An 18852-nucleotide genomic window follows, 5' to 3' on the forward strand; every position below is an offset into this window, starting at 1 on the left:
GCAAAATGCTGTTTCTTCCAAACAGCTTTTTTCTTTTGATAGGGTTTCATTAAATTCAGGCTGACCTCAAACTCAGCTAAGCATGACCTTGAACATGGGAATCTTGCCTCTAACTTCCCAGTGCTGGGATTATAAACATGTTCCATCACATCTGGCTTTCAGATATCTTTCTTGAATTCTGACACGTAGCAGGGGAATGAATTGTGCACCTCAGCTCCACAACTGACGCACATCTTCAAAAAATCGTCTCTGCTGAAGGTCCAGCTTATTGCAGAGGTTTGTGTGTGGGCGGTTCATTGGAGAGCCAGAGCAGGGAGCAGGAGTGGGTAGCAGAGGGAGCGAAGCAGCTGGAAGACAAGCCTGAACAGGCCTGGTGAGTCAGCACCGTTGCCATGGCAACAGAGAGTGAGTTCTACAGACCTTCAGAGAAGCTGCTGGAACAGGGCTCAGAACTGTCTCCTGGGGGGAGGACGGGGAGGGGGTGTTTATCTACTGAAGTCTGCCTATTTTGGGCTTTAGGTAGTTCTGGAGGGGTTAACCCCTTCCTTCTAGGGTGGACTACAAACGGCTCCAGTATGGATCTGATCAAGGCTTGAACATAACTGTTTGGGGCATCAGTACCTGTGACAAGAGGTGAAGCCGTGAAGTGGCCGGGAGAGGTGCCGTACCAGAAGGCTTGTTCAAGCAAGCCCAGAGCATGCTGATAGACATGCTCTACCCCGGCTCCCCCTCCATTACAGTGCATGTGATAGATCATTCTGAGTATGCAGTGTTTTCCAGAAGGTTCCTGATGTGTGTTAAGTTTAGTTCCTGACTCAAGAAGCAGGTATGAGACCCAGCTTCTTCCATAATCCAGGCATTAAGGAGATTTGCAAAATTCTAAGATGATTCTATTTGGGCCACAAATTCTGTGCTGGAAAATACCAGCATTTTTTATGAAGTACATGAGTGTGTGAGTGTGCATGCACATGTGTGTGCATGAGGCCAGACACTATTATTTATTTTTGTTTTTTTGAGACAGGGTTTCTCTGTATAACAAGATACTATTATGGGGTGAGAATGTAATGATTGGCAAAATTAGCTTTAAAATTAAAAAGAGATTGGCTTGTTTATTTTTTGGTGTGTGTATGAGTACCCACGCCACTGCCTGCGTGTAAAGCCAGAGGACAACTTGTGGGGAGTTGGTTCTCTCTTCATCATGTGGGTGGGGATCAGACTCAGGTTGGTAGGTTTGGTGGTAATTACTCTCATCCACTGAACCATCATCTCACTTCCCCTGGTTTATTATTTATTAACACAATACATAAAATCACACGAGAGCTCTTTGGAGGTTCCACTTTTTACAAGCTATCTGACAGGTCCTGAGATTATTTAAAGTGGAGAGAAGCTTCACTAAGTTTATCATAATCCTCAAAAAGAAATACAGCCCATAATGTGAAAAAACAGCCCCTTATAAGGTAGAGACAGAATGAAAAGTCGATTTTGAAGCTAAGGTGCCGGAGAGTACTACGCTTCACTCCAGTTAATTTAAAAAACGTTGCCTGCCCATCACTGGTCCTTGGAGAGGACAAAAGTATATTGTGAACATTGATCACTTCCTGCTCTTTCCAAGGTAGCAGCCACAGTCTTGCTGGACCACTGGCTCAGGGTAAGCAGATAGGACAGTCATTTACAACCATGGCTGCATGTTAGAAGACTTGGGAGACACTGTTCTTGGTTGCTTGGCTGTGTAGTGGTCTGCATACAAGACACCATTTATTTATTATTCTACAGAAGAGGGTTTCTTCAATAACCCAGATTATCTCCTTGTGCTTTCTAGAACACTACATGACCTCAATGCTCTACATAGCACTCATTCACAGACAGTATTTGCTTATCTATCAATCAACCTCTAAAAGCTCTTTAAGATACTTATTATACCCTTCCCATGCTTAAACAGTCCCTGGTCATGGGAAGCACTAATATGTATGTTAGGTAGAGAAGGATGGTTTAGTGGGCACAGTATATAGTCTGTAAAAGCAGGAGGACCAGAGCTCAGCTCTCCAACACCCACATAAAAGTAATGACAAGATGGGACAGAGACTGGGAGAGCCCTGGAAGCTGTGGGCTAGCCTGGTCTAAGTGGTGATTAGGCCAATGGGAAACCCTTTCTCAAAGGGTTCCTGAGGAGATAAGATGCCCTCTGACCTTTACATATACTGTACATGTGTGCATTCCCACCCACATGAACATGTGCATGTTGTACATACAGACAGACACAAAGTTGATTATAGTGCAATGTGGTATTGTAGTCTGTCAATTAAAAACACAACTGAAAATATTTACAATAACACTTGAACTCAATCTAAGAAATTAACTTTCATGTTTTTACATGTCAATATTGGGTATTAAAAGGACAGCCAACATAATTATTTTCAAAGTTATTCACCCCAAACTTGTACATGCTTGGTGTTAGGATATTTACACACAGTTCAGTTCTGGGTGTTAAGGTCTTGAGCTCCAAGGAAGAACATCTTGTTTACTTCACTGATGGGAACATCTCTTAATGCTGGGATGGCATCTTCTTGGTAGTTCTTCCACTGTTGATTTTTAGCATAGTTATCTGCAAGAAAAGAAAAGCTCCGCTGAGCCAAGCATTTCCCTTCTGTAATTTCTGTGGTTCAGGAGACCACTTGCACTGTCCACCAGGCTGGCACGAAAACAGCACAGCAGGAGTTACTGTAACAAAATCCCTAACAAATGCAACTTCAGGGCTTACCTTGGTTTATAGTTACAGGGATACAGCACACACACTGAGGGTGTGTGCAGGAGCAGGAGGTGGTTCATCAAAGACAGGAATAAATGCTTATATCCAGCTCATTTTCTTGTTTTTATTCAGTGCTAGAACCCAAGGAACTGTAGTGGGTAGCCATCCTTTGATCTGGAGGTTCCAACCCCCACTGAGGCTTCGGTAACTGTCACACCTACAAGGCGGGGGCTGAGAGAGGACCCTGAAGACCCGGAACCTGGATGCGCCCGCTCTCTTGGTTCCTGGACCCGGGACGCTGGAGGTACACTGGCAGAGAACACCGCCGGACTGCGCTACATCTTTCCCGACCCTGTAAACTATCCCTTCACTTGTAAGTTACCCCACAAAATAAACCTACCTTTTAACTACGTGGAGTGGCCTTAATAATTTCACCAATAACCCTCCACATTTAGGGTCTTCTTACTTGCTAAAGCCAACCTGGATAAACCTCAGAGTGCTCAGATATTTGTTTCCATGGGGATTCTAAGTCCTATCAAGTTGGCAATCAAGATTAACCATCACTCCATGCTTAATATGACAGATCCCTTTGTCTCAATGTTTCTGCAGCCTATTGACTGCTTTTCTGACAAAGGTATTAACATCTCATTCCTCTATCCCTCCATAATTTGATTTATGTATAAACTTACCTGTGATCGTATGAATGGAGTTGAGTGGGGAGGTACTCATCATGTTAATCCCAAACAAAAGTACATAACCAATGACAACAGCAATAAGGAGGTAGACAGGCAACGCAACTGCCCAGTATCTGCAGGAGCGAACATTAACGCATGTTAACACACACATTAAGAGGTCATAATTCCCAAGAGGCACTCACAACACATGCTTTTTGTTTGTTTTTTCAAGACAGGGTTTCCCTGTGTAGCTCTGGCTGCCTTGGAACTCGCTCTGTAGACTAGGCTGGCCTTGAACTCACAGAGATCCACCTGCCTCTGCCTCCTGAGTGCTGAGATTGAAGGCGTGCGCCACCGCCGCCACCACCGCCACCACCACCACCACCCAGCCTACAAAACATACTTTAAAAATTTAGATTTTTATTAAAGCAGCAGATGTACATGATAATGCTCCAAGGGTTTAGGCTGCATTCAACTGTCTCAGCCAGCCATCCTGACCCTGGAGTCTTAGTCCATCCAAACAAGCCCTTTCAACATCCGAGCTCTTTCTTCTGGTACTTACTTATTTCCATATAACATGCCCACATTATTTCTTGATTTCATCAGCTTTAGACATTTTCTCTAGATGTTCTAATATGAAAATGAGGCCTTTCCTTCTCCCTCATACGTTCTATAGTTACACTACACTTTTATTCTGTTGGCAGTTAAAAATAACTATGTAAACAGCAACTGAGAATCTTAGTGTATCTGTTTTGTTCTTCTGGAATTCTAGGTTTCTGACTGTTTCCCCAGTATCTTTCAATACTTCAGACTCAAATTCTTATATGCTTCTCAATTTTCCTCTCAATATAGTTAAGCTCACTAAGTGCTCTATCTTGTCAGGTTTTATTTATTATTAAAAATTTCCTCCCTATTTCCCCTTCCTAGAACTACTAGTAGTGTTTATACATTACACTTCCTCTGTTTTCCATCTCTGCTTTCTTCTACCATTTAACAGTCAACTTTCTAGGTAGCATTTTAACTTTAGCTACCATGCTTATAACCTTTCAATTGGTAATTAAAAAACACATTCCCGTGGACAGCATGCTGTTCAGGAGCCTTTCTCAGCCTTGATGGTTAAACTTTTTTCCTTCTGTAGCTGACATTATCTCCATTTCCTTTGAGGCTCCTCTTTCCATTGCACTTGTGGACAGACTTTCTTCTAGTGTCTGGGAATTTATGACAGTCTATATTTAAAATCCAAGGGATAAGAAGTTGACAGGAAACAAGGCGTGCACATGGGCAGAGATGGCAGAAAGGTCAAAAATTATAGACCCTGTCTTTTACCCTGGTCGGCTCTCTCAGCAAGGCACCCCCCATCTTTTTCTGGGAGAGGGTGGGATAGACCTTGAAGCCAGTAAGGAAGGTCTTAAGGGAGGGACCAGCCCTTGTTATTTAACCATGCAGATGTTCACTTATTACAGTCCCCTGTGCTACCTTTTTACAGGTAATCCTGGGGACCTCCAGACTACAGACTCTCCCACACTTTCCCTAGGATGGAACTATTTTCTGCAGGGGAGGGCCGGGTGATCTCTAGGTTTAAGGTAAGGAGGGGGAGTCAGCAGGTCAGCTCTTTAAAAACATTTCCTGTCCAACGCACAATTTCCATTACCAAGAGAGGCTGATGTTTCCGCTGTCTGAGGCCATTTTGGAATTCCAGGGCACAATTATTCTTGATGGCTCTACTCCTCTAGCACATGGAAAAAACAGACTCTTCTATCTCAAAGACTATCCCAAAATTTTGTTAGCATCTTTTGTCTGCTATTCTATTTTATCTCTGTATGCTTATACCTTTAAAAGATTTTTCAGCAACAGTATAACTTTAGCAAGATTTTATGGAGGAAATGGAGACAAATGTGTTTTCACTACCATCTTTAATTAGTGATATATTAATAACCTTTAAGAAACTTTCAATTTCTGCTGGGGTGTGGCTTACTAGTTTAAGCACTTGCCACTCAAGTGTGAGGACCAGAGTCTGGATTCCCAGAACCCAGGTACATGCTGGGTACATGTGGTGGCCCACCTGCAATTCTAGCACTAGAAGGCAGACACAGGGGATTCTGGAGCAAGCTGGCTAGCAAGACTATGGTTTCACTCTGGGCTCAAGTGAGAGACCTTGCCCCCACGATTAAGGTGGAGAAGGATCAAGGGAGACTCCTACATCAACTTTGGATCACTACACGCACATGCAAATATGTTCCCCTTCATACACAAATGTGGCCAATGAGAACACCATCCCACTCCATTACACCTCCCCGACACAAAAATAAAACACAACTTTCAATTTCAACACAATTACTTATGGATTATAAAACAATAATGATTTAAGGTGTATGTTTTAGAGAAGACTATGATCCTTCACAACAGTACAGTTTTACCCTTATTAAAGAAATATTAGACTTACTTTTGAGGCCAGTAAGTTAAGCCTAGGGAGTTTAACCAAGATTCGGGAATGAAAGCCCATACAATATAAAGTACTGCGGGATAAAGAGGGTAAGGAAGAGAAAAGTTAGTAGGGCATAACCCAGTTTATTCGGTTCAGATACAACAAGACTCTTCCCGAGGCATGCTCGACTCCCAGAACTCAGCATCTGTAGCTTCTTGTCTGTACCATTCCTGTAATACTCACCACGTTACTAAGGCTTTTAGTCCCTTAGCTCTCATACGGTATTAAACAGTCAAAGGACAGACACATCGCTTCTTAGCAACTGCTATTTTTACAGCATCTAGTGAGTTGCTTCTGCATGCTATATGTTCAATACTTCTCCACAGGTCAGATGTCATTGCACTTAGTTGCTTAAAGGGGAACTTGTCCCCTCTGGTTCTGTCTACATATGCTCTTCCTTCCCTTAATACCGAGTCTATGGCCTCCTTTTCGGCTGTCTCTGTGTAGTGACAATATGCAGGCTCTGAACTTCTCTGCATAGTTTACTTCATTTAACCCTCAAACAGTCCTGAGATACGTGTGTAAATTTTATACAAGGGTTGTGGTAAAGACAAGTCTCAAACGACATCAGTGATGATGGATCATTTTTTCCTGAAGAATAACATGTTCCAGAGCTTAGTGTGTCAAGACTGTGGAATACAATGAATCCTGGTGCTGAACAAGGATGGTTAAACTGATCTATTCCCTACACTGTGGTAAGTGCTAACGATTGAGCACTAAAAGACGGCACACAGCACAGGAGAAGGTCCTCCTACTCCTTATCCAGACTCTCCGACTATGGATGAAAACTCACTGAAAGCAGACAAGGCTTGGCTGTTTTGCTATTCCCTGGCTTGTAACACTGCCTGGTACATAGTAAGTGCTTAATAAATTCTTGAATTAAATTTTTTACACTCATTTAACTGGTTTGCAGTTTCTAATCCTTAAAACACTCTTTGAATAGGTATTTACAAAGTAGACCGTAACTGACACCTATTAAATATTGTTTCTTTGCATTAAGTACTTTACATAAAATACCTGAGTTAATGCAAGAATCAAAAAAGGCAGTAAAGTCCACCAGCATGCCTGTGTTCTAATTCCAGTCCTACTGTTTATTAGCGTTGTGGCTTTGAGCAAGTTACTTAAACCCAATATTCTCGTTTTTTTAAATTGAGGACACCAATACAGTGCCTACTTCACAGGATCACCTTATGCAAAACATCAACAATGAACATTATCAAAATCCCCTTACAGATGAGGGCCCTTTAGACCCGAGTAAGTTAAACACTCTTAGGCCACACAAGGACTCCATGAAAGAGCCAGAATTTGAACTCAGTTATAACTTCTTCATCCCACTGACTTATTCCAACTGAGCTAAAACTTTTCAGTGAGAATTCAGAACGTTGTATTGTGGGCATTTAGTTTTCTTCCATTTGGTTGCCTCCTATTTTCCAGACATTTTGTGGGAGGACTTTGGTCCTCCCTGTGTGAGTTGGTCACATGAGTTTTTTAAGCAAGCCTCTGTGTTCTCATCTATAAAATGGGACATTATGGGGATCAGATAGATGCAGGATGGGGAAGAGCACATTCTTACGCCTGACTTCTCTAGCCACACTCTTTAGCTCCAGCATGCTGCCCTGGAACTATAAACTCCTCACACCCAAGCAAGCCTTCACAGGCCTCCTTCAGGGACTCTCCCATGGCCCTTCCCCATCGCCTTATTAACCTCTGATAAAATGGCCGGGGAGTGACCCGGAGGCAGCTGACCTGACTTCTCAGTCTCCCATTGCTCTCCCAGAGAATTCATCATGCTGTATGAACTGTAGGTTTGCTAATACGTCTCCACAAGACCATGACCTCAAGGGCAGGGGCCAGGTTTTATTCACTTTGGTGTCGAGCCTGGCGCTGGATAAATGTTGGAGACTAACCCTAGTACTGGATGCATAAACACTCTGAGCAGACAGCGGATTCCCTTCAGGGCTCCGTAAGAAGGCGCAGAGGTGGAGAGAATCAACAGCTCACGTGTGCACATTCTAAGCACACGATTTCCTGGTCCTCGAATACTAGGAAATGCCCTGGCCATCCATCCATCACTCCAGTACTTACTGAAGCCAAACTGAGAGCTTAAGAAAAGAACAAAGCCATAAATCGCTCTTTCTGGCAATGGCGACGGTGAGTTTTCCACCATCTTCCCTGCGGCTTCAGACCATCTGTGGAGAAGGAACGCAGTCGTCGTCAGCCATCCATCCCCCTCCCTTCCCCACCGGCCCATTACATAATCTCCTCGCAGGGACGCGGACACACTGCGGAGTCGCAGGCCCGCGCGCGCGCGCGCCAACCGGGGCCCCTCCGCGTGCGCGCGCACCAACCGGGGCCCCTCCGCGTGCGCGCGCGGCCCTGCAGCCGAGGGGGCGGCGGGAGCGCGCGCTGCGGGGGAAACTGCGCAACTCGGGACGGCCCGAGGCGAGGACCAGGCCCGCGCCGGGCCCAGTCCGGAGTCTTGCCCTCTCTCTCTGTCTCACGAGGGGCTCGGTCCCCGCCTCACCCAGAAGAGCGAGGCCCTGGACCGTGGCTCCTTCGATCACCCACCCACGCCCACCCTTTCCCCCCCCCCTCAGCCCCTCCGCACTCAGTCCTTTGCGCAGGCGCCGACCAGACTTGCCGCAGTGGGAGCAAAAAATAAAAAAAATAAATAAAAGATCCGGAGGAAAAAGCGGGGGCTCGGAGGCGCCCCTCCGGTCGGCGCAGGCGCAGAGCGCGGGGGCTAGCGCAATCTCACCGCCCACCCCCGCCGAGCCGAGGGGGCGGGGCGGGGACTGCGCATGCGCGGCCCCGCCCACGTGACCCGCCCGCCTCCCGAGCGGCTGGCCGCCCGCTCGCTCGCTCGCTCGCTCTGTGGGTCTGGTTGACGTGGAGGGGCCGGAGGCTGCGGCGGCAGCGGCGGCGGCCCGCGTCCGAGGCTCGCGGGCTGCGGGCCCGGGTGAGTGCAGCTCCAGCGCGCGGCGGGGCTCCCGGAAGTGTCTGCGTTGTCCCGCCGCAGCCGAGATGCCCGGGCATCGGGGCGCTCCACACCTCCCCGCGTGGGTGTGTGGTGAGTGTGGGTCTGCGCGCCGCCCCGCGTCTCGCCGAGGCGGGCGCCCGCGCGCGGAGGGGGTGTGGCCGCCCTGGCCCCGAGTGGGTGTGTCCCCTTTGTCCGGGGGGGGGGGGGGGGGGTCCTCGGGTGGCCGTCACGGTAGGAGTGGGCTTTGGGTGTGCGCATCCCCTAACGCGAGGGGCTGACATCCTTGCCGGGCCACCGGCCGCCGCGTCCTGAACGCGCGGGGACGCGCCTCTGTGTCCGCCGCTGGCCCCGCTTTGTTCCTGGGCTCTCCCTTCCCTGCGGTGGCGTGGGCGCCCTCGTCTCTGTTGGATAGCCCCCCCCCCACCTCGGTCACTGCCTCCCCTGTGCTGTGCGCGCCCCCCGCCGTCCAGCGCGCGCGCCCGCCACTGCGGCAGCCTGCAGTGCGGGCGGGCGGGCGCGCGGGTGCGTCCTCGCGTGTCCCCAAAGGTGCGCTGCGCAGGGGTCCTGCGGCGCGCGCGGGGTTTGGCTCACGGGGGCTCCGGAGCGTGCGGGCGCGCGACCCCTGGTCTGTGTGCGTGCGCGCGTTTCCCTGCGTTCTCACGCCCTGATATTTGGGAGGACCCGGGGAGGGACGCAGTGCTGCCCCCACCTCCGGGATCCTTGGAGGAGCATCCTTTGCCCTCCGGACTGCTGCAGGGGCTGCTGCTGCTGCTGCTGCTGCTGCTGCTGCTGCTGCTGCTGCTGCTGCTGCTGCGCAGTGGTGGCGACGTCACTAAAGCCTGGGCCGCCATCGCTTGGCGGGGAGGGGGCAGACTAGGGGGACAAAGGACCCAAGTGAAGCCGAATGTGGGTTGGCACCGGGGCACGGTTCCTTTTGCAGAAGCTTCTAGCTTCTAAACGTCCTTCAGTTGGCCAGTCCTTTCTCAAGTGTACGCTTATGTCTTTCACCAAGCGGTCTTGCAGACACTGAGTGGTTATTGTAGGGTGTTTTATGGCAGCCATATAAATCTGGATTCTGGCGAGGGAACCAGGGTTGAAATCGTACAGGTTTTTACTGCTCTCTGTTGTGCTGTTTTCCCACAACCACAGCTCTAGTTAGAACACTTATTTTAAAAAATCGGTATTTTATTGGAAGGAAAACGGGTCTGTTACAAGGATACATGGGGAAAGAAAGGTTAAAACCCCCTTTAGGGACTGAGTTGCTACTAAGGTGCTTGTCAAGGGTTTTGTGCTTTGCGCTCAAGGGCTGCGGTTTCTGTCTGTTTCTCTCCTGCTCAGTTTCCTTACTGTTGCCTAATTTTCCTTTTTATTTTCTGGAATACTTCAAAGATTAAACACAGGCAGATTAACCAAGCCAGACATTTTCTTTCTTTATTATTGTTATTATTTTATTTATTCATTTATTTATTTTGCCAAATTTACTTCAAATCCTCCACAAAACAAAACAAAATAAAAAACCCAAAACACTTAAAAAATTTTGGAGGTGCTGAGAGTTCTCCCCTCCTTACCTGGAGATAGCCACTGTGTTGAGGTCTCTGTGTGTGATTTCCTTGCACAATTTATAATTCGGTAATGGTGAATATATAAACAATACATAGTATTGGTTTTTAAAGTAAAGGGATAAAATGGTGTTTTTGCAACTTGCTTTTTCACTCAGCATCACATTTTGAGAGATATATATGAATAAATCGAACAATTGTACTTTCTTTGAATTATAATTGTTGGTGTAGAGCTGCATTGTATGAATATACCATAATTTGTAGTCTGTTCTTGATGGATTTTGGAATTGTTTACAGTCTTTACTCTTTAAAACAGTCCTGCAATGACTATAGTTGTACCTGTTTGTTATGAACACCTTTGGAGTTTCTCTGGGAAGTACACTTAGTCATAGTTTTGCTGGGTAGTAGAACATATGTGTCTCCCACTTAACCAGGTCTGGTAGACACTCTTGAGGTGGTTGTACCAGCTTTTACAATCACTGATACTGAGAACGCCCATTTCCTCACATGCTTGCTAACAAACTATGGGTTTTTTTCTTCTCTTTACTGACCATCTTTATGACTTTAGCTTCCCGCTAAATTTGCTTAAAGCCTGTCTTCTGTCTAGCCATGTGACAGCAAATGGGTTAATCTCTCATAGCTAATTGGTTCGGTCTTTATTGAATTTGGTCTTCATAATATTAATTCCAACAAACATTTGTTATGTTATCTAATGTTGCTATGGTTGATGTAAAGATAGAATTTCATGGGATGTTATATGTACCTCTAGTAGCAAGTGAACTGATTTAATTAAAAGCATTTTAAAGGTATGATGTTTTTTCTTTAAATCCTTTCCTCCTTGATGTAGTAGTTGGTATATTCAGAATACAAGTAACATATTTGCAGGCTGTGGAGTGAAACAAATGAACACTTACAGATCTCCCAGTGGGTTCAAGAGTCAACCTAACCAATATTGAATGTGCTCACTTTCCAGAGGTCATTATCCTGAATTCATGTTATTCTTGTATTTTAAACACTTTAACCAGATTGTTGTGTATCGTTCAACACTGAATTGTATGTATGGTTTCTGTGTTTGAGTAAGAGACATTATTATGGGTGTAGTCTTCTGAAATTTGCTTTCACTCCATGCTGTATTTCTAAGTTACTAATATTCAGTACAGATGCAAGTCATTAATTCTTTACTGCTTGTGTATTATTGGGTGAATAGAATGCAGTTATTGGGTGAATAGAATGCAGATGATGCATTTTCCTGTTGATGGGCATTTTGGTTATTTTGGTTTCCATAAGAAAAGTCAACAGCACACCCACTTGGAAGAACTGTGGTGTAGCTGCAAGAACGAAAGCAAAAATAATTTAAAATGTTATATACAATGTGGACAAACCTCTTTTAATCCCAGCACGTCTTCTATCCACTTATTCAGGACATCAGTATCATTGGTTATTTTCTGTTAATTATCAGTGTATATAATTACTTTTATTCAACTCAGCTGTATGGTAAAAGAAGCTATAATACCTAAAACATTTCGACACCTGTTTTCTTGTATGGAGTCTGCCATGGTACATGCATGAGGACAGCTTGAAGTCCTCTTCAATTTGGGGGATTGAACTCCAGTTGTTAGGGTTGGCATGTGCCCCTACCCATTGAGTCATCTTGCTGGCCCGGTTACACATTTAGAAGAATCATAGTTTGACTTTAAAATGTCCTTACAATACTCTAGAAAGTTATCCTTTGCAATTAAACTCAGTGCTGAACTTCTTTAGACATCCTAGCAGCATGTAGAAAGTACATAATTTTAAAAAGCATTTTTGGTGCTTTGTGGACAAAAAATAGGGTGGAGTACCCAGCATCAGAAACGTTTGCTAGAGTGGAATTGCAGGTCCTTAAGGATTACAAATGTTCAACTTCAGGAAGTAATTTCGTTTGCTTTTGAAGTGGTTGTATCAACTTGTGTTTTAGCTAATAGTTTTGTCAACTTATATGCTTTGGTCAGCATTATGTGAGTTACAGTTAACCTGCAACCTATCCAACACTTACCTCAGATTTCTTGTATTTGGCAGTAGTTTGATATGGTGCATCATTGTGATTTAAAATTGCGTTTATTAACGAGATTGAGAATCTTTTCATATATTTATGCATCAGGTATTTTCCTTGTGTGAAAAACATGGCCATGCTTTTTCACCCACTTTAAAAAAATACTGGATTGTCTTTTAAAGCTGATGAATAGTAGCCTTTTTTTTTTTTTTTTAAATGTACATTGAAAAAACCCAGGGCCTCATGCATCCGACAAAAATTTTCTGCCATTAAACTACGTCCTAGATCCCAATTCTTAGTTTTAATGTAATCTAATTGGAAATGTCCTTTGCTCTGTGTTTCTTTTTAGACGTTTTTAAAAATGATGCCTTTCCTTCTTAAACTCATCTGTGAATGATGTAGAGTTAATGATACACATTCATTTCATTTCATGGGCTCATCTATATTCTGTATACTGAATCTGCTTCTGACTTGCCTGCTGAGTTCCTGTGCATTGGTCTGTTTGGGGGCTAGCCTCCTGTGTTTCATGTCAGCTAACCCTTACCAGTATTTCTGTCCACACACCCTTAGCCACTGTCACTGTGGCTTTACCTGAACTCACCAAGTGCTGAGATAACGCATTCAGCATCACAACTAGCCACACACACACACACACACACACACACACACACACACACACACACAAAACCGTTTCTAATATTTGTTAAATGGTCCTGGGTCATTTAATAAATTGAGCATTGTCAGGCACTGTACCATTGAGCTACATTCTTAGCCCCTCAGTCATCTTCATGTGTGGGAAACTCTTGAGTCTTACCTGTTCTTGGACCTTTGACCTTTAAGAATCAGTCAAGAAAAGCCCTGTGGGGCTTAATTGAAAGCAATCCAATCAGTTCTGTGAAGAATTGAAATTGGTTGCTGTTATAAATAATAACCCCCCCCAAGATTTCATTTGCTGACAATAATCAGTAAATAAAAATTTACAGCATATTTTAAAATACTGATTTTTAACTATCTGCTTTGTATTTTATTTCTCATATTTTGGAATTTCATTGGATTTTCTGTTATTTGCAGTGGTGATGTTTATTTTTTCCCTTTCCAATTATTTTCCTGTTCATGTGTGCAAGCATGTGTGCGTGCTTGTGTGCATGTATGTATTCTGGCATACTTTCAAAATTGTGTTCAGTGGAAGTGGTTATGAGTGTTCATTAGAAGTAATTATAGTCCACATACAGGTCGCATTCCCAATTTCAAGGGAATTGTAGCATTTGTTGGGAGGTTTTTTGTTGTTGTTGTTTTGTTTTGTTTATTCGGAGCTGAGGACTGAACCCAGGGCCTTGTACTTGCTGGGCAAGCGCTCTACCCCTGAGCTAAATTCCTAACTCCTGTTGGGAGGTTTTTGTAGTTAACTGTCATGTTAGGAAAGACTGCCATTTTTTAATGCTTTTCTGTATTTGTTGAGATTTTGTTTCAACTTTTCTCCAATCCATTAAGTGAAACTGATTACAAATTATATTTTAAAATGATTATTTTACATGTATGATTGTTTTGCTTACATATATATCTTTGTCCCACTTCCATGCCTGCTACCCACAGAGGCCAGAGAGGGTGTCAGATCCTGTGGAAATGGAGTTAGAGGCAGTTGTGAGCCACCATGTGGGTGCTGGGAAGTGAACCCAGGTTCTCAGCAAGAGCAGCAGCGCTGAGCCTTCTCAGGCCTCCAAATAATGGGCTTTTTTTTTTTTTTTTTTTTTTTTTTTTTTTAGGTATTTCGAGACAGGGTTTCTCTGTAATTTTGGTGTCTGTCCTGGATCTCGCTTTGTAGACCAGGCTGGCCTTGAACTCACAGAGATCGCCTGGCTCTGCCTCCCGAGTGCTGGGATGAAAGGCATGCGCCACCGCCGCCCAGCTGCAAATAATGGACTTTAATTAATTTTTAAAAATTCTTTCTGGAAATAGATCCAAATTGGCCTTAAGATTTTCTTTTTAATATACTGCTGGACTGTTTGATAATGTTTTATTTAGTATTTTGTACCTTTCTATAAACAGATACCCACCCCCATTTTTGAGACAGGGTCTCACTAGCCCTGGCTGGTCTAGCCCTCTTGATATAGGTCAGGCTGGACTCAAACTCACAGAGCTCCACTTGCCTCTGCTTCTTGGGTGCTGGGAGCAAAGGTGTGCACCCCCACACTTGGCCTCTCATTTTTTTTTTTTTTTTGACTGATTTTGATATTAAGGTCATAGCAGCCTCCCAAGTGAGGTAGGTAGTTTGAATTGGAGCCGTCAGTTTCTTAAAAATTTGATGGCATTTATTTACAAAATGACTTAAGTATATCCTTTTTGTGTGTGCACATTTAGCAGCAGCTAAGCTGCAGTGGAATTGTTCATGTTTTCTATTTCTCTCAGTTCCCTTTGGTAGTTTCAAAAATTTGTTTATCCATCAAAGATTTGACGTTTATTAGTATCAAATTTATGACATTTTAATTACTTAAAAAATTTTCCTTTTCATGTCCTGCCTTTATTTCTCTTTTCTCATTTTGAATATTATTTATACTGCCTCTCTCTCCCCTTCTCTTTTTCTTTTGTTTTGATGACACTGGGGCTTATTTGGTAGCCTGTGCTGGCCTGGTACTCAGATAGTCCAGGCTAACTTCAAACACAGGGTAATCCTACTGCCTCAGCTTCCTGGGTGCTGAGATTACAGGCCTGAGTCACCATAACTGGCTCTTCTTTTTTCTTTCTTTTTTTTTTTATTAGTCTTGCCAGTTTATCTACCTTATTAATTTTGGCAAAGGAGTAATTTATCTTTGGCTTTTATTTCATTGTTGTTAAATACACTGATTTTTTTTTTTTTTCATTGCTTTGATTTCTTAACTATATTGTCAGAATGTGGTCTGTATTTTTCCTTTATGAAAACAGTTCTTACTTGTGTTTTATGGCCTTTATGTAGAATTTAATAATTGTTAATGAATCGTTTTAATGTTTTATGTGCATGTGTGAAGTCTGCATTCTGTAATTGTTACAGTCTGTTAGATATAAAGATTAGGAAATTGGGTTGTTCAGTCTTTATTAGTTTTTGTTCATGCTACTTACCCAAGACTTCTCACGTCTCTTTAGTGTGCCAAACTAGAGTCAAGCTGACCAGGGTCATCTTTACCTGCTTGTTTGACCAAGCTGATACTTGACTGCAGTTACTGGATAGTAGTTGGGAAACAGAGAATATTATTAATCCAGGACTTGTTAATGGTCCCAACAGTTTCCTGTTTTGTGGATGCTGAGACTCCTTTATTAGGTGCATGCAAGCTTGGTTTCTTAGTGTGTTGGACCTGTACCCTATTGTTGTCCAACTTTACATTGTCTTTTTTTTTTTTTAAAGCTTTATTTATTTATTATGTATACAGCATGTATGACCAACCAGAAGAGGGCACCAGACCTTATTACAGATGGTTGTGAGCCACCATGTGGTTGCTGGGAATTGAACTCTGGACCTCTGGAAGAGCAGTCAGTGCTCTTAACCTCTGAGCCATCTCTCCAGCCCTTAAATTGTCTTTAAAGTCACTTTTGGTAGAAATTACCCAGAATATTCTTTTACTTTATTTTAGATTCTTTATAGTTAGGTGCTTCTTATAGAGAAAATATTCTTGGGTTTTTCTTTTTTAGCCTATCAGACAGGATATCTTTTGATTGTTAGGTTTAGAAACTCCTGTATAGTTCAAATCTCTTGATTGGTGGTCTACTTATTTTTTATTTAAAATCATTTTTATTTTACCCTTGAATTAGAGAAGTCATTTTGATACAGTTCAAGGCTGTTACATCACTTTTCTGTTAGTATAACAAAGATGTGCAGTCTTTTGTCAGTTTTATTTATATTTTTTTGAAGAAAGTGTTATTTTACTTTAGCTGCATTTGATTATCTGTCTTTGGGAGTCTTATTTTACTCCTAAGTTTAAATACATTACTTGTATCACTCAGACTTCTCTTAAAGGGACAGAATAGGACAGAGAGGATGAGTTTGGTGTGTGTGTGTGTGTGTGTGTGTGTGTGTGTGTGTGTGTGTGTTTTAAAGGGGGATTTATTAGAGTGGCTTACAGGCTGTCTAGATTTAGGGTGGGTCTTCCCACCTCAGGTGATTCAAATCAAGAAAATCCCTCACAGGCTACCCAGATGCTTGGATTTTAGTTAATTCAGATTTAGTCATGTTTACAACAAAGATTAGCCATCACTTTTTTTTTTTTTTAAGATTTATAGCCGGGCGGTGGTGGCGCACTCCTTTAATCCCAGCACTTGGGAGGCAGAGTCAGGTGGATCTCTGCGAGTTCAAGGCCAGCCTGGGCTACCAAGTGAGTTCCAGGAAAGGTGCAAAGCTACACAGAGAAACGCTGTCTCGAAAAACCAAGAAAAAGAAAAAGAAAAAAGATTTATTTATTTATTATAGATAGTGTTCTGCCTGCATGTATGCTTGCATGACAGAAGAGGGCGCTAGATCTTATTATAGATGGTTGTGAGCCACCATGTGGTTGCTGGGAATTGAACTCAGGACCTCGGGAAGAGCAAGTGCTCTTAACCACTGAGCCATCTCTCCAGTTCTAACCATCACTTTAAAAAATAGTTATTTAAATTTTTTACATGTATGTGCTTGTGTGGTGAGTATATGCCACATATATTTATAGGTACCTCTGGAGATGGAACAGGGCATTCAATGCTTTGGTGCTGGCATCCCATTCAGGTGATGTGGATGCTGGGAACTGAACTCTGGTCCTCTGGAAAAACGAGAAAGTGCTCTTAACCACTGAGCTGTCAGTCTTTGTATCTCCTACTTTTTAAGTAAACAGTTTTGATTACATGGTCTGTCTTAATTCTGAATTTTGCCTTACATTAGATCTAGAAGCTTGTGAGATTAGAAGTCCTATATTATTTAAGTAATGTCTGATTTTTATCTGTTCGTCTGAAGGTTTAACAGGACATGTGTGTATTCATCTCTTTCTGGCTCACTTTTACTCTTTTCATTTCTCGTAGGTGCTAGATAGTTTTAATGAGTTCATCTTCTGATTAACAAGTTTTCCTTTTAACTGCTAGTCTTTTTAATTTATTTTAATTTAACTTAAGTATTTAATTATATATATATATATTTGCTTTTAGCACCTAGCTACCTACGTATCGGTCATCTGTCTGTATTGTGTTTGTTGAGACAAGATCCTGAGGTGTAACTCTAGTCAGCCTTGGACTTGGATTCTCCCACCTCTCCCTCCTGATTGCTGAGGTTACAGGCATGGCCATCATTCCTGGCTTGTTTGTTTGTTTATTTGTTCATTTATTTATTTAGGTTTTTTGAGACAGGGTTTCTCTGTGTAGCTTTGCACCTTTCCTGGAACTCACTCTAGTCCAGGCTGGCCTCGAATTCACAGAGATCCGCCTGGCTCTGCCTCCCAAGTGCTGGGATTAAAGGTGTGCATCACCACCACCTGGCAGTTTATTTTATTTTTAAAAGTTCTATGTGATTTCCTTTTCAGGCATATTTAATCATTCTTTTAGTGTTGTGTGTTCAATTTTAAATCTGTAGCTGTTCTGTATACTGGATTTAGTCATCTCTTGTCTGAAAATTTGGTAGGGGGTTTCTAACATTACTGCTTGTTTTTTTTCTGTTGTCTCTCATGATGAATTGCTCATCTTTGTTTGATGATTGGTTAGGAACAATTTGATTCATCTTTGAGAATTTTGAGTCTAACTTGAGAGTATTTTATTTCTGAAAGCATTGTATAAGTTTTGGCTGGGAGTCAGGGAGATTAACTGGAACCATTTTCAAGTTGCACATTGGGCTCCTGGTCCATTATATCTTTTGGTACCACTGCCTCTAGCTTTTAGATGTCAGTTTAGTTTCTAACTTGAGGTTTGTTGCTTTTGGGGGGAGAGGGTAGCTTTAAATGTTTTTTTCCTCTATCTATGAATAGACAAAACATCATCATCATCATCATCATCATCATCATTATAACATCAATGATCTGCCAGACCTGAGGTCACACAGCTTTAACCCCGGACTTGGGGAGGAAGAGATAGGTGGATCTCTGTGAGTTCAAGGGCATCCTGGTCTGGTCTACGTAGTGAGTTCCAAGCTAGGTAAGGCTGCAAGAGTGAGATTCTGTCTCAAAATAAAACCTGTGATCCACTTTTCCTCCCCATTGGTAGAGTTCTTTAGTATCTAATAAATTCCTTTATTTTAATATTTAACTATGTTAGTTTTAGTTCGTATTAGAAAAAAATTTATATTAAAACAAGTTTAAAATTAAGCCATAGGTTAAGTCATTCTAAAGGAAAATACTAAGTAACTCTATAATGTGTTGAGTTTGTTACAGTTTATCCTCTAGACCCATAGTGATGT

General features: G+C 42.9%; 2 protein-coding genes across 14 annotated transcripts in view; one reads left to right on the plus strand and one right to left on the minus strand.

Moving 5' to 3' along the window:
• Positions 1-1261: 1261 nt before the first annotated feature.
• Positions 1262-8644, minus strand: LOC118594002 (phosphatidylinositol glycan anchor biosynthesis class P). 3 transcript variants are annotated; one of them, XM_036203717.1, is made up of 5 exons: positions 8514-8644; positions 7991-8094; positions 5864-5936; positions 3436-3554; positions 1262-2602 (listed from the first exon to the last, which is right to left on the minus strand). In XM_036203717.1, exons 2-5 carry the CDS (start codon positions 8070-8072, stop codon positions 2472-2474), a joined length of 405 nt encoding a protein of 134 aa, XP_036059610.1. In that variant the 5' UTR covers positions 8073-8094; positions 8514-8644; the 3' UTR covers positions 1262-2471. The 3 variants fall into 3 exon arrangements, with proteins under 3 accessions (XP_036059610.1, XP_036059612.1, XP_036059611.1); XM_036203719.1 differs by lacking the exon at positions 8514-8644 and adding an exon at positions 8430-8480; XM_036203718.1 differs by lacking the exon at positions 8514-8644 and having other exon boundaries at positions 7991-8418.
• A 77-nt stretch (positions 8645-8721) lies between these two features.
• Positions 8722-18852, plus strand: part of Ttc3 (tetratricopeptide repeat domain 3) — a 105119-nt gene continuing 94988 nt past the window's right edge. For 8 of the 11 annotated variants that reach the window (XM_036203710.1, XM_036203706.1, XM_036203708.1 and 5 more), the window contains exon 1: positions 8722-8975. In XM_036203710.1, the coding sequence (XP_036059603.1) occupies positions 8930-8975 (46 nt within the window). In that variant the 5' untranslated portion in view covers positions 8722-8929. Of the gene's footprint in view, positions 8976-18567; positions 18591-18852 lie in introns of those variants that run through there. The other 3 variants (XM_036203715.1, XM_036203714.1, XM_036203711.1) reach the window with 3 other exon arrangements.

Source organism: Onychomys torridus, chromosome 12 (assembly GCF_903995425.1).
Source record: "Onychomys torridus chromosome 12, mOncTor1.1, whole genome shotgun sequence".
Classification (NCBI taxonomy): Eukaryota; Metazoa; Chordata; class Mammalia; order Rodentia; family Cricetidae; genus Onychomys; species Onychomys torridus.